The sequence below is a fragment of the Osmerus eperlanus genome, chromosome 7 (assembly GCF_963692335.1).
Source record: "Osmerus eperlanus chromosome 7, fOsmEpe2.1, whole genome shotgun sequence".
NCBI classification, from domain to species: domain Eukaryota; kingdom Metazoa; phylum Chordata; class Actinopteri; order Osmeriformes; family Osmeridae; genus Osmerus; species Osmerus eperlanus.
Window position 1 is genome coordinate 3,264,032 of NC_085024.1, and position 12,506 is coordinate 3,276,537.

Genomic DNA, 12,506 nt, shown 5'->3' on the forward strand with positions numbered 1-12,506 from the left:
GTCTCAATCCGGCCCACGTGAGGTAAATCAAAAATTTAAAATAAATAAATGTGTTGAGCGGTAGTAAATATGTAGTCCTGAAAGACTACAGTGATCAGGCGATTTACAAATGTGCGCTTGCGCAACCTCACGACAGGAGAGTTAGCTGTTGGTTAGCCCTCGAAAATGAAAAACTTTGCCACTGATTAACTTTTAACAAGACATGGACTTCTAAGTATATGTTTACTGAGGTCAAAGTGAAAGCTGTGAAGAAAAAAAACTAACGCGGACATAATAAGAACTTGACTGATTCAGTGGGCGCGGGCTGATGGTTTGCTAGTTGCACTGCAGACCCTGATCATTACCTGTCAGCTGTCCTTCGCATTCAGACAGATTTCGATGCACTTGTTCAAGCCCACTGGATTTCTCTCACAGAACAAAATGAACTGAAAAAACGTATTGCTTTTTGTATAAAGTTGATCAATTCCACATCTTTAACATACTGCAAAACAACTTTTCAGTGTTTGTGAAGATTAACTGGTTACAAATAAAATGAAACACTGTTGTTGCTGTTTATACTGTTTATTACTTCTATAATCTTTCCTATTTGACCTACACCAAAATCTAAAATATTTATATAAATATTTACAGAATATCCTTATTCTTCTGATAACCAGTAGCAGCTAATCAAAATATATACTTTACTGCTTTTTGCAATGGGAGAAAATGAATAGTGAGCAAATTGATGAAGCCCTCCAACACATTTCAGGTTTCTCATGTGGCCCCTTGTAAAAATGAATTGCGGACCCCTGAGTTACGAAGCTGGGCCATGGAGCTAACCCATGGAGCTAGGATTTTGATGCTAGGGAGAGTGTGGCAAGATGATTTAGCCAAGGCCATAGGGCAAGAAGGCCAAATTACAGGTGTTGGCCATCTGAAGGGCATGCGACAGCAAGGTGGGACCCGCTATAAGACTTTGAGCCATGAAATGTTAGGTCTCAGTTCAGGGAAGCACTTTTAAACAGTAGCACTTTCTATTTTGAAATGTTTTATTTTGCTTAAAATGTTTTAGTTTGGTAGCTCAGTGAAGCACTTAAAAAAAAATATATATATAGATATATATATACAATCATACTGTAGCCTATAGGCTACAGTATGATTGTGCTTCAAATAAAAAATAGGCCTATATTTACCTACACCTTATTCTTGTTTAAGATCATTTACATAATATATACGTATGAATGTATATGGAGCGTGATAAAAAGGTGACCTTGAAATTGTGGCGACGCAAGGAAAAATTTGGGTGCACCTAAATTTTGTGCTGGTGCACCTAAATAAAAAAGTTAGGCGCACCAGTGCAACCAAGGCAACAAGTTAGTCTGGAGCCCTGCATACACACTCACCCTCCCATACACACTCACCCTCCCATACACACTCACCCTCCCATACACACTCACCCTCCCGTACACACTCACCCTCCTGTACACACTCACCCTCCCATACACACTCACCCTCCCATACACACTCACCCTCCCGTACACACTCACCCTCCCGTACACACTCACCCTCCCGTACACACTCACCCTCCCGTACACACTCACCCTCCCGTACACCCTAACCCTCCCGTACACACTCACCCTCCCGTACACACTCACCCTCCTATACACACTCACCCTCCCGTACACACTCACCCTCCCGTACACACTCACCCTCCCGTACACACTCACCCTCCCGTACACACTCACCCTCCCGTACACACTCACCCTCCCGTACACCCTAACCCTCCCGTACACACTCACCCTCCCGTACACACTCACCCTCCCGTACACCCTAACCCTCCCGTACACACTCACCGCATAATGAAGTGGCCTTCCAGATGATTCCACAGTGGGCCAGCCAGCATTAGCAGGGAGGAATGACTCTGCTTTGACAAGTGGAAGAAATGGACTGCAGCATGAGTCAGATGGGTTTCCTCTCTCTGGAGACGGAACTCTGTTTGAGTACAGCAGTTAAATAATCTATCTCTAAGTGCTTGGTTCATGCTAACTGTAACTGAACCGTGTTGGGGTGTGAAGGCTGAAGTGACTGTGTGTGTCTCTCTCTCAGGGCTCGCCCAAGACGTACAGCCAAGCGTTGCTGGTAAGAAGAGAAATCATTTTGTGCGATTGTCTTGGCTGTTGATTTGAGTCGTGCCGAAATTAAAGTTTCTTTGTCACTCTTTTCGCCTTGTGTCTTCGTCTCTCTTCTTCACTCTCTTTCTTTTCTCGCTTCCTCTATGCCCTCTCTCCCTCTCTCCCACCTCTATCCCTCTCTCCCACCTCTCTCCCACCTCTCTCCCACCTCTCTCCCTCTCTCCCTCTCTCCCACCTCTCTCCCTCTCTCCTTCTCTCCCACCTCTCTCCCTCTCTCCCTCTCTCCCACCTCTCTCCCTCTCTCCCTCTCTCCCACCTCTCTCCCTCTCTCCCACCTCTCTCCCTCTCTCCCACCTCTCTCCCTCTCTCCCACCTCTCTCCCACCTCTCTCTCTCTCCCACCTCTCTCTCTCTCCCACCTCTCTCTCTCCCACCTCTCTCTCTCTCCCACCTCTCTCCCACCTCTCTCCCTCTCTTCCACCTCTCTCCCACCTCTCTCCCTCTCTCCCACCTCTCTCTCTCTCCCACCTCTCTCCCTCTCCCTCTCTCCCACCTCTCTCTCTCTCCCACCTCTCTCTCTCTCTCCCACCTCTCTCTCTCTCCCACCTCTCTCTCGCCCACCTCTTCCTCCTGCACATTTGCCTCCTCGTTTGTTCTCTTCCTTTTCCTCCCCTCCTCTCTTCCTCCTCTCTTCCTCCCCTCCTCTCTTCCTCCCCTACCCCTCCTCCTCCCCCTCCTCCCTCTCCTCCTCCCCTCCCATCCCCCTCCTCCTCCCCTCTCCTCCCTTCCTCCTCCCCCTCCTCCCCTCCATGGTAACAGTCCAGACAGCATCTGCTGTGGGGACGGTCCAGCTCATCCTTCGTAAGCAGGCCAGGGGGACGTGGCCAGAGCTGGGCCAGCCTCTGGACTCGCACGACTCTCTCCTGCGGAGGAAGGACAGAGGTGATCTTCTCCTCAGCTCCACACTTCAGACTGGAAGCGTGCTCTGTTTATTTACTGTGGGAGGACAACCCAAAATCAATGTGTGTCTTACTGATTGTCTTACTGCTTGTCTCCTTCCCTCCTCCCCTGTGTCCTCCCCTCCTTACTTTCTCTGCCATCTTCTGCTATATCTTCCCCTCCCTTCCCCTCCCTTCCTCTCCCCTCCTCTCCCCTCCCCTCCCCTCCCCTCCCCTCCCCTCCATGCAGGCTTCTTCTACAGGGAGTGTGTGTTGGTGTCTAAAAGCGAGGTGACCCACGACACGCTGGTCTTCCGGCTGCAGCTGCCTCAGGGAACGCTTCTGCACGTGCCCACTGGGAAACACGTCTACCTCAAGGCCCGTATCCAAGGTAACACCCGGACGCGCGACCCTACCTCCTGACGACAGCTGGGGAGAGCCATTTGTCAACATGCCTAGTCAGCTGTAACTTAACCGTGCTCAACCCCAAGTCTACCTTGTGTTTGCTACCTAGATATCTGTTGGGGGGAGGCATTTTTCATGGTTTTAATGGATAGTTTTAAGTGGGAAATTCTGTGTCCCTGGTGCAGATAGTGAGGTGGTGAAACCGTACACTCCAGTAGAGCAGACACTCATGCCTGCTGGCCACGCCCCTCCGGATCCCGCAGGCTCTGCCCCCACGCCCCTCCCGGACTCCTCCCCACAGGGGGCGGGGCCTGACCTGTTCCTCATGGTCAAGGTGTACCCAGATGGAGTGTTCAGCCCTCATCTGAACAGCCTTGAGACGGGTAAGGCTGTGTGTGCTGTGAGCCTGTGTACAGGAAGGCTGTGTGTGCTGTGAGCCTGTGTACAGGAAGGCTGTGTGTGCTGTGAGCCTGTGTACAGGAAGGCTGTGTGTGCTGTGAGCCTGTGTACAGGAAGGCTGTGTGTGCTGTGAGCCTGTGTACAGGAAGGCTGTGTGTGCTGTGAGCCTGTGTACAGGAAGGCTGTGTGTGCTGTGAGCCTGTGTACAGGAAGGCTGTGTGTGCTGTGAGCCTGTGTACAGGAAGGCTGTGTGTGCTGTAAGCCTGTGTACAGGAAGGCTGTGTGTGCTGTGAGCCTGTGTACAGGAAGGCTGTGTGTGCTGTGAGCCTGTGTACAGGAAGGCTGTGTGTGCTGTGAGCCTGTGTACAGGAAGGCTGTGTGTGCTGTAAGCCTGTGTACAGGAAGGCTGTGTGTGCTGTGAGCCTGTGTACAGGAAGGCTGTGTGTGCTGTGAGCCTGTGTACTGGAAGGCTGTGTGTGTTGTGAGCCTGTGTACTGGAAGGCTGTGTGTGCTGTGAGCCTCAAATAAACGCTGCACCAAAAATGAACATTGTGTCATAAAAGCCACGGCGTTAAATCGAAAAAAATATGGTAAACGTATAGCGTGTGTGTGTGTGTGTACATATGTATGTGAGTGTGTGCTGTATGTATGAACAAGTGTGAGTGTAGCATCCCCGGTTGAAAAGATGGTCTCTTTAACTGATGGTTCACAATTCCTTTTATTGAAACCTTGTTTTGCAAACACACCGTAAGAGCTGCATATACAAATACATTAACATTAGTAACTCTTACGTCAGGTGCTTTAATTACCTTTCAATAAACCTTTTATCGCTAGCGAACAAACACGACGCGAGTTATCAGTAGCATTAGCAATCCCCATTGGCGCATAGCAAATTACAACCATGAAATATGAACAACTTAAACTTAGACATATTAATCATTTAGTCATTTAGCAGACGCTCTTATCCAGATCAAAACAAACCTTGTTCCCTCATCAACCAGTTGCTAAATATCCTTATATATATATATTGTACTGCTAATTAATTATATTGTTCTTCGTATTTACTTAAACTTAAATATTCTTTGAGCTACTCATGAGTGTGCTGTCCTTCCAAATTGCTTCTTCTTCTGCAGGTACCCCCGATCATGACACCTAGTCATTTAAAAATAAAAGCAAATACCAAACAAAACAGGAAACTAAGCACATAAAACATCTGCAACAGTAGAAAATGGTTGTGAAGTCATTTACACTGAGTGTGTGCTGTTCGTATGAACGTGTGAGTGTGTGTGTGTGTGTGCAGTGTTTCCCCTACCATTATATAACCCCCCGCCCCCCCTGGAAGGTGGGGGCGGGGGGTGCCGTATATATATAGACATATATATAGCGCCATATCACAAAATCAGTCATTTAAGGTTACCTTTCCTATAAAACCGGTCTATAGCTTGCACTTTTATTAAACAAACTAAATGGCCTCATGTTATTTATTTACACGACGGCGTGTCATTTGTCTCTACATGGTTGCCACCCCCCCCCCCCCCCCCCGCCGCCCTCCCCCCCCCGCCGCCCTCCCCCCCCCCCAAAGCTGTAATCCTAGGGGAAACACTGGTGTGTGTGTGTGTGTGTGCGCGTGCGTGTGAATGTGCGTGAGCTTTCGTACGTGACGGTTATGCGGCCAAAAGTGTTATTTTGTTTATGAACAAGACTTGTCAAGCTGTCCAATTACACCCCCCCTAACTAAGATGGCAGTAGGGGGCAGAGAAACAGACTACCCACAGACTAAATCATTCTGCTTCCACGATTAGTGTCATGACCCAGAGTACACCATTATTGCGGATGTGTTTCCCTGTTGGGTGCAAGCTGGACAAGATTGAAGTGTTGTTTTCCGGCTGCCAGGTCATGTTTGGCAGTCACACTGAGCAGTAGGTGGGATCGTTGAATTGAGGTGTCATTCGGGCCGCTGTAATCACAGTCTTAGTCACATACAAGTCTTCTGCCCAGAGTCTTTCATCATGGCTCTCTCCCTCTCTCTCTCTCCCTCTCTCTCCCTCTCTCTCTCTCTCTTCTTTGTCCTTTTCCTTTTATCAGTGGTCGTCTTTTGTTCTTCGTCACAGCGACATACCCTCCCTCCCTCCCTCCTTCCATCCACCCCTCCCTCCCTCCCTCCCTCCTTCCATCCACCCACCCACCCACCCACCCACCCACCCACCCACCCACCCCTCCCTCCCTCCTTCCATCCACCCCTCCCTCCCTCCCTCCCTCCCTCCCTCCCTCCCTGATGTTTGTTTCTTTTGTGTCACCTCTCCATCCCTCCCTCTCTCTCTCTCCCCTCTCCCTAATGTTTTTCCTCCCTCCCTCTCTCTACCACTCACCCTCCCTCTCATTTCCTCTCTTTTTGTCTCTTCTCTCACTTTGAATATGCCCCCCACACTCATGCATCAGCAGAGAACAACACCATTCAGATAAATCAATTACACCCAGCAGATAGCCTGGTCCAACTCAGCACTCTGGGGAAATTAGTTGCTATTTAAAGTCTGGTTTGCGCGCACAAGCACATGCGCGCGCACAAGCACATGCGCGCGCACACACACTTTCCACCCTGATGGAGGTGGCTCTGATCCTCTCGTACGATTGGTTAATGAATGCCAGGGAGTCAGGGAAGCCTAGCCAGACTGCAGGAGGATAAACAGGCTTCCGTCATTACAACTGCAGCATACTCTCTCCTGGCTGTCCCTTTCTGAGCCCAGCGTGGAGGCAGGGATCCTGTGTGTGTGTGTGTGTGTGAGGTCAGAGAGCTGAAAACTTATTTTCTCCATGACAGCTCCTGCTAGGTAGGAGTCAGTACAGACAGTCCTCTATCTACACTGATCAACCAGACAGACAGTCTTCTATCAGCTCCACCACCCCCAGCTCCACCACCCCCAGCTCCACCACCCCCAGCTCCACCACCCCCAGCTCCACCACCCCCAGCTCCACCACCCCCAGCTCCACCACCCCCAGCTCCACCACCCCCAGCTCCACCACCCCCAGCTCCACCACCCCCAGCTCCACCACCCCCAGCTCCAGCACCACCACACTGTCTTCTGTATCATCGCTACATGATGCTGTTGGTGCTCTGTGAAGCTTTTGACTTGCCTTGAGAGGATTCATTCATGCAGTTGTTTCCCCCCCGCTGGTTACCTAGGTGACCGTCTGTCGGTAAGTAACCCTGATGGACCGTTCAGTCTCCGCCCCCTCCGTGATGTCACACACCTGTATCTGATAGCTGCCGGAACGGGGTTCACGCCCATGGCTCGACTCATCCGATTGGCTCTGGAGGATCTGGCCAATCTCAGGTGAGCATGGGACCAGGTGTGTGGGTCAAAGGTCAGCGTGGGCTGTGTTGAGTGGGCAGGGTTTATACTTTAAGGAGAGTAGAGGTGACCAGGGTAGAGAAGAGCAGAGTAAAGAGAGGAGAGGACAGTAGAGTACAGTAGAGTAGAACTGATTTCCGAGTGGAATTGAAATGTATGAATTGCTGTTCAGTGTCTTGCAAGGTGATAAACAGGAAATCTGTCCAAACATCAAAGAGTGACCTCTGACCTCTAATTAAACCTGGGATTTTGACCTCTGACATCTAATTACAACTGGCGTGTTGACCTGTGACCTCTTATTAAACATGTGACGTTGGCATGTCAGCTGTAGGGGGCACTGTGGGGTCCGATGACAAACCGAATGCAGCTGAAACATTGGAAGTAAACACAACCTCTCTGCCAATAACAATATGTGATGCACCAACAGGTTGTATGGTGGGTTCAGATGGTGTTGTTGTCAGTGTCAGAGAGTTTATGATGCGAGGGGCAGCTTCCTGGATAAAACATTAATACATAAATCAGAATTTACAGAAGACAGAGAAGGGAGGACTGTAGGGAATGGACCGGTCTGGAATCAAATATGGATTCTAAATCCTGTATTGCGTGTGTGTGTGTGTGTGTGTATGCATATTTGTATGTGTGTGTGTGTGTGTGTGTATGTGTGTGTGTGCTCTCAGGAAAACCAAGCTGATGTTTTTCAACCGTCAGGAGAGAGACATTCTATGGCGCTCTGAGCTGGATGACCTTGCTGCTAAGGAGGAGAGGTAATGTGTGTGTTTATCTGTGCGTGTGTGTGTGTGCGTGTGTATCACTCTCGAAGATTGAGAAGCATGGTTACAAAACCTGAAGAAGGCTTTAGCAGTGTGTGTGTGTGTGTGTGTGTGTGTGTGTGTGTGTGTGTGTGTGTGTGTGTGTGTGCCTCCAGGTTCCAGGTGGACTACGTTCTCTCCCAGCCTTGTGATAGGTGGATGGGCATGAAGGGGCGGGTGGACGCGACCATGTTGGCAGACTTCCTGGTCCGTCCCGAGGGCTCCAGCTGTTACGTGTGTGTGTGTGGCCCCTCCCCCTTCACAGAGCTAGCCGTCAGGTGAGCCTTCGTCCAGACACACACTCCTGACTGTCTGCTCCTAGAGCTCAGCTCATAGCCATCATACTAGATGACCTGAAAATAGTTTCTAATGTTATGTCTCCATCTGATACACTCACCCCCTCCTTGTTTTCTCCTCTGTGTTTGTGCGTGCGTGTGTGTGCGTGTGTGTTCCAGGTTGGTGAAACAGCAGGGCTTCAGTGAAGAAGAGATTCATGCCTTCCAGGGCTGACATCCACCAGTGTCAGCACTGACACCTCTTAGCCTCAGCTTGCTGCGTTTGTGTGTGTGGGTTGATGTTTCTGTGTGTGTGTGTGAGGTGTCATTAAGGTCTGATAGGTGTAAAGGGTTGTTCTGTGTGGCGTTGTTCTGTGAACTGAGAGGAACCTAATGCATCTGTTGTTTACCATGGTCTGCCCAGAGACTCTCATGCTGTTAGACTAGCCGGGACAACGCTTCTCTCTCTCTCTCCCCATCTCTCTCTCTCCATCTCTCTCTCTCCCCATCTCTCTCTCTCTTTATCTGTACCTCTGTTCCCTCCCCTGTTCATCCCCCCCGAGTCCTGTCCTGTCCACCTCTCTTTTTCTCTCCCGTCATGTCCTCTCTCTCTATCTCTACCTCTCTCTTCCCTCATGTCCTCTCTCTCTATCTCTACCTCTCTCTCCCCTCATGTCCTCTCTCTCTATCTCTACCTCTCTCTCCCCTCATGTCCCCTCTCTCTATCACTACCTCTCTCTCCCCTCATGTCCTCTCTCTCTATCTCTACCTCTCTCTCCCCTCTTGTCCTCTATCTCTACCTCTCTCTCCCCTCATGTCCTCTCTCTCTATCTCTACCTCTCTCTCCCCTCATGTCCTCTATCTCTACCTCTCTCTCCCCTCATGTCCTCTCTCTATCTCTACCTCTCTCTCCCCTCATGTCCTCTCTCTATCTCTACCTCTATCTCTCTCCCCTCATGTCCTCTCTCTATCTCTACCTCTCTCTCCCCTCATGTCCTCTCTCTCTATCTCTATCTCCCCTCATGTCCTCTCTCTATCTCTACCTCTCTCTCCCCTCATGTCCTCTCTCTCTATCTCTACCTCTCTCTCCCCTCATGTCCTCTCTCTCTATCTCTACCTCTCTCTCCCCTCATGTCCTCTCTCTCTATCTCTACCTCTCTCTCCCCTCTTGTCCTCTCTCTCTATCTCTACCTCTCTCTCCCCTCATGTCCTCTCTCTCTATCTCTACCTCTCTCTCCCCTCATGTCCTCTCTCTATCTCTACCTCTCTCTCCCCTCATGTCCTCTATCTCTACCTCTCTCTCTATCTCTACCTCTCTCTCCCCTCTTGTCCTCTATCTCTACCTCTCTCTCCCCTCATGTCCTCTCTCTCTATCTCTACCTCTCTCTCCCCTCATGTCCTCTCTCTCTATCTCTACCTCTCTCTCCCCTCATGTCCTCTCTCTCTATCTCTACCTCTCTCTCCCCTCATGTCCTCTATCTCTACCTCTCTCTCCCCTCATGTCCTCTCTATCTCTACCTCTCTCTCCCCTTATGTCCTCTCTCTATCTCTACCTCTCTCTCCCCTCATGTCCTCTCTCTCTATCTCTACCTCTCTCTCCCCTCATGTCCCCTCTCTCTATCACTACCTCTCTCTCCCCTCATGTCCTCTCTCTCTATCACTACCTCTCTCTCCCCTCATGTCCTCTCTCTCTATATCTACCTCTCTCTCCCCTCATGTCCCCCTCTCTGACTCTGACCAGCCATTCCTCCGCAAGCTGGAGAAGCACGCACAGAGGATATCCAATTACTGTCCCAGCACAGGCCCCCCAGGTACTCAGACAGCCCAGCGCAAGCCTAACAAGCCCCGGCCACAGAAACCCCCCTAATCACCTGCTTCTGTACGTGGAGCTCATCCCTCTCCGACTGCCTGTTAGACTCAGGTGTCACGGCTGCTCTCTCCTGGATGTTGTGGCGTCCTTTTTGCTCGGCCACAGCCCCCCTCGCTGTCTTTCTTTCTTTCTCTCTTACTAACTCTTCTCTCCTGTTCTGCCTCATTACTCCTCCTCAGTTCAGAGGGTGATGGCGGCATTCAGACCAGGAAGTGGGGTAGCCTGTGATGTGTCCTCACGTGCTCAGCCAGGAAGTAGGGTAGCCTGTGATGTGTCCTCATGTGCTCAGCCAGGAAGTAGGGTAGCCTATGATTGGTCTCGCTATGATGGGAGAGAGACCGGTCTGTGGTTCTCCCTGTTGGAACACATTGAGAGAGAGACCCTCATCTTAGAACCCTGGAAAAGAGAGATTAATTGAAATGGCTCTCTACTGTGTAATTGCATAATATTAATATTTCTCAGACCGATTTACTACAACCTTGAAGATCAAAGCCATTCAGACATTTTGCAGTTCACTACGGTGTGTCGCCTGAACAATTGCAGTAGAGCTGTTCTATCTAATTTAAGACATAAAATGACTTGCTGCTATTTTCATTTTATTTTTAAAGAGGGAGCGAGAGAGACCAGCTTTTTTGTTCCACAGCTGTTCAACTTTAACATAAATTTTCCTTTTGACATTTCAGACCACCCGTCCCTTTGTAAAACTGCCATAACATATGCCAAGCTGTGCAGAGCAAAATTCAAGCCCTCTTCCCCACAAAGTGATACTATTTCTTTGGATGTGTGTGAAAGAGGGTAGCCCTCTGGAGTTCCCAGGAGCCTGTGTTCCAACGTCCCTGAGGAAGACGGGTTCTGGGTTTACTGCCAACAGGGGATTGTTGTTTCCTTTGTGAAGGAATAGTTACTCTCAGATGCTGAGCTGTCTGTCTGTGTGTGTGTCTGTCTGTGTGTGTGTGTGTCTGTGTGTGTGTGTCGGTCTGTGTGTGTCTGTGTGTCAGCGCTGTCGCATTAATCCAGTGTAAACACCCATCAGCGGTTTGTTCTCATTTTGGAGAGCAAACCGTTTGTTGCCCGAAATCTCTCCCCCCAAATTTTTGGGAGAAGATTTTTATCTGGCGGAATTGTTTGTGGGAAGAGGCCCCGGGGAAGACCCAGGACACGCTGGAGGGACTATGTCTTTTGGCTGGCCATCCGACTGTCTTCAGGGAGGGAAAGCAGGCTGATTGGGTCGTTACCTGAAGTCGGGGTGAAGTGGCTGGGGGAGGGGTATCTTGTAGGCAGAATGTGATTGGTCTTGGTTGGGGGAGGGGTATCCTGTAGGCAGAATGTGATTGGTCTTGGCTGGGGGAGGGGTATCCTGTAGGCAGAATGTGATTGGTCTTGGTTGGAGTTTGAAATGTCTTCTCCCTCCCTCTCTTTCTCCCCCCTTCTCCCTCATGCATATCCTGCTGTGTTACCATGCATACTACTGCACTGTGTGCTTCATGGCACTTGTGTTTAAGCTGTTTGTAAATAAAGAATTGATGCCTAGAAGATGGCGTGTGGACTCCTGTGCCTGGTCTGCTTGTCTCTCTGAGGCAGCAGAGCGCAGCGTTGCTGTTGCTGTTAGGCTTCTGTCTGAAAGCATCCGTTGTGATGAGAAGCACTTCTGTTTCAGCCCGGGGGGTCCCCGCCCCAACCCCCCCCCCCACCCCTCTCTTTCTGTCCTTCACCTCTTTCTCTATCCCCCTCTCTCCCACTTTCTCCACCTCTTTATCCCCTCATCTCTCTCCTTCTCTCCTCCCCTCATCTCTCTCTTTCTCCCCTCCCCCCATCTCTCTCTTTCTCCCCTCCCCCCATCTCTCTCTTGAACGACTTCAAGCATGTATTCTGTAGGCGCTCTCCGAAACGTCTGTAAATGTCCTTGAATATTTGCACACGACTAGAGCTATCTCAAGCAGCCCCAGTGGCACACAACGCAGGCACCACACGCACCACATACACACTACACCTTCTCTCACACACACACACACACAACCTACACGTTATTTCACACACACACACCACACGCCAGGAAATGAAACGGCACCTCTAGGGGGAAAGATCACGCAGAGGTTTCCACAGATGAAAGGCGACCTTGCGTGTGGTCTTGTTTGTCAATGAGAGAGGGACGTGGGTTCACTGGTGAAGCTCGTGGAGGGGAATGTGCTGGAGCTGAGCTGAGCTGCTGCCTGGTGGGAGGTCTACCCTGGGGAAAGGTCAAGGAGAATCCTGGTTTGAGAGAAAGGGGCATACAAACCAGAGCTGTACGGAAATATGATGGAAGGGTTTTGTATAATGTTGTATATCTGTAAGGAATGTCAAATGGACA

General features: G+C 50.1%; 1 protein-coding gene and 1 long non-coding RNA gene across 2 annotated transcripts in view; both read left to right on the forward strand.

The window, feature by feature from the left end:
* The window catches only part of LOC134024092 (cytochrome b5 reductase 4), a 29,541-nt gene extending 20,563 nt beyond the window's left edge, over nucleotides 1-8,978 (forward strand). Inside the window, exons 10-17 of the mRNA XM_062466518.1 lie at nucleotides 2,086-2,118; nucleotides 2,930-3,052; nucleotides 3,299-3,439; nucleotides 3,639-3,836; nucleotides 7,034-7,184; nucleotides 7,880-7,966; nucleotides 8,128-8,289; nucleotides 8,467-8,978. Coding sequence (XP_062322502.1) covers nucleotides 2,086-2,118; nucleotides 2,930-3,052; nucleotides 3,299-3,439; nucleotides 3,639-3,836; nucleotides 7,034-7,184; nucleotides 7,880-7,966; nucleotides 8,128-8,289; nucleotides 8,467-8,521 — 950 coding nt within the window. The 3' untranslated portion in view covers nucleotides 8,522-8,978. The remainder of the gene's footprint in view (nucleotides 1-2,085; nucleotides 2,119-2,929; nucleotides 3,053-3,298; nucleotides 3,440-3,638; nucleotides 3,837-7,033; nucleotides 7,185-7,879; nucleotides 7,967-8,127; nucleotides 8,290-8,466) is intronic.
* Nucleotides 8,979-9,623: 645 nt separating this feature from the next.
* Nucleotides 9,624-11,702, forward strand: LOC134024106 (uncharacterized). The gene is made up of 2 exons (XR_009930850.1): nucleotides 9,624-11,429; nucleotides 11,524-11,702. It is a non-coding gene; the product is annotated as an uncharacterized LOC134024106 (long non-coding RNA).
* Nucleotides 11,703-12,506: the final 804 nt, after the last annotated feature.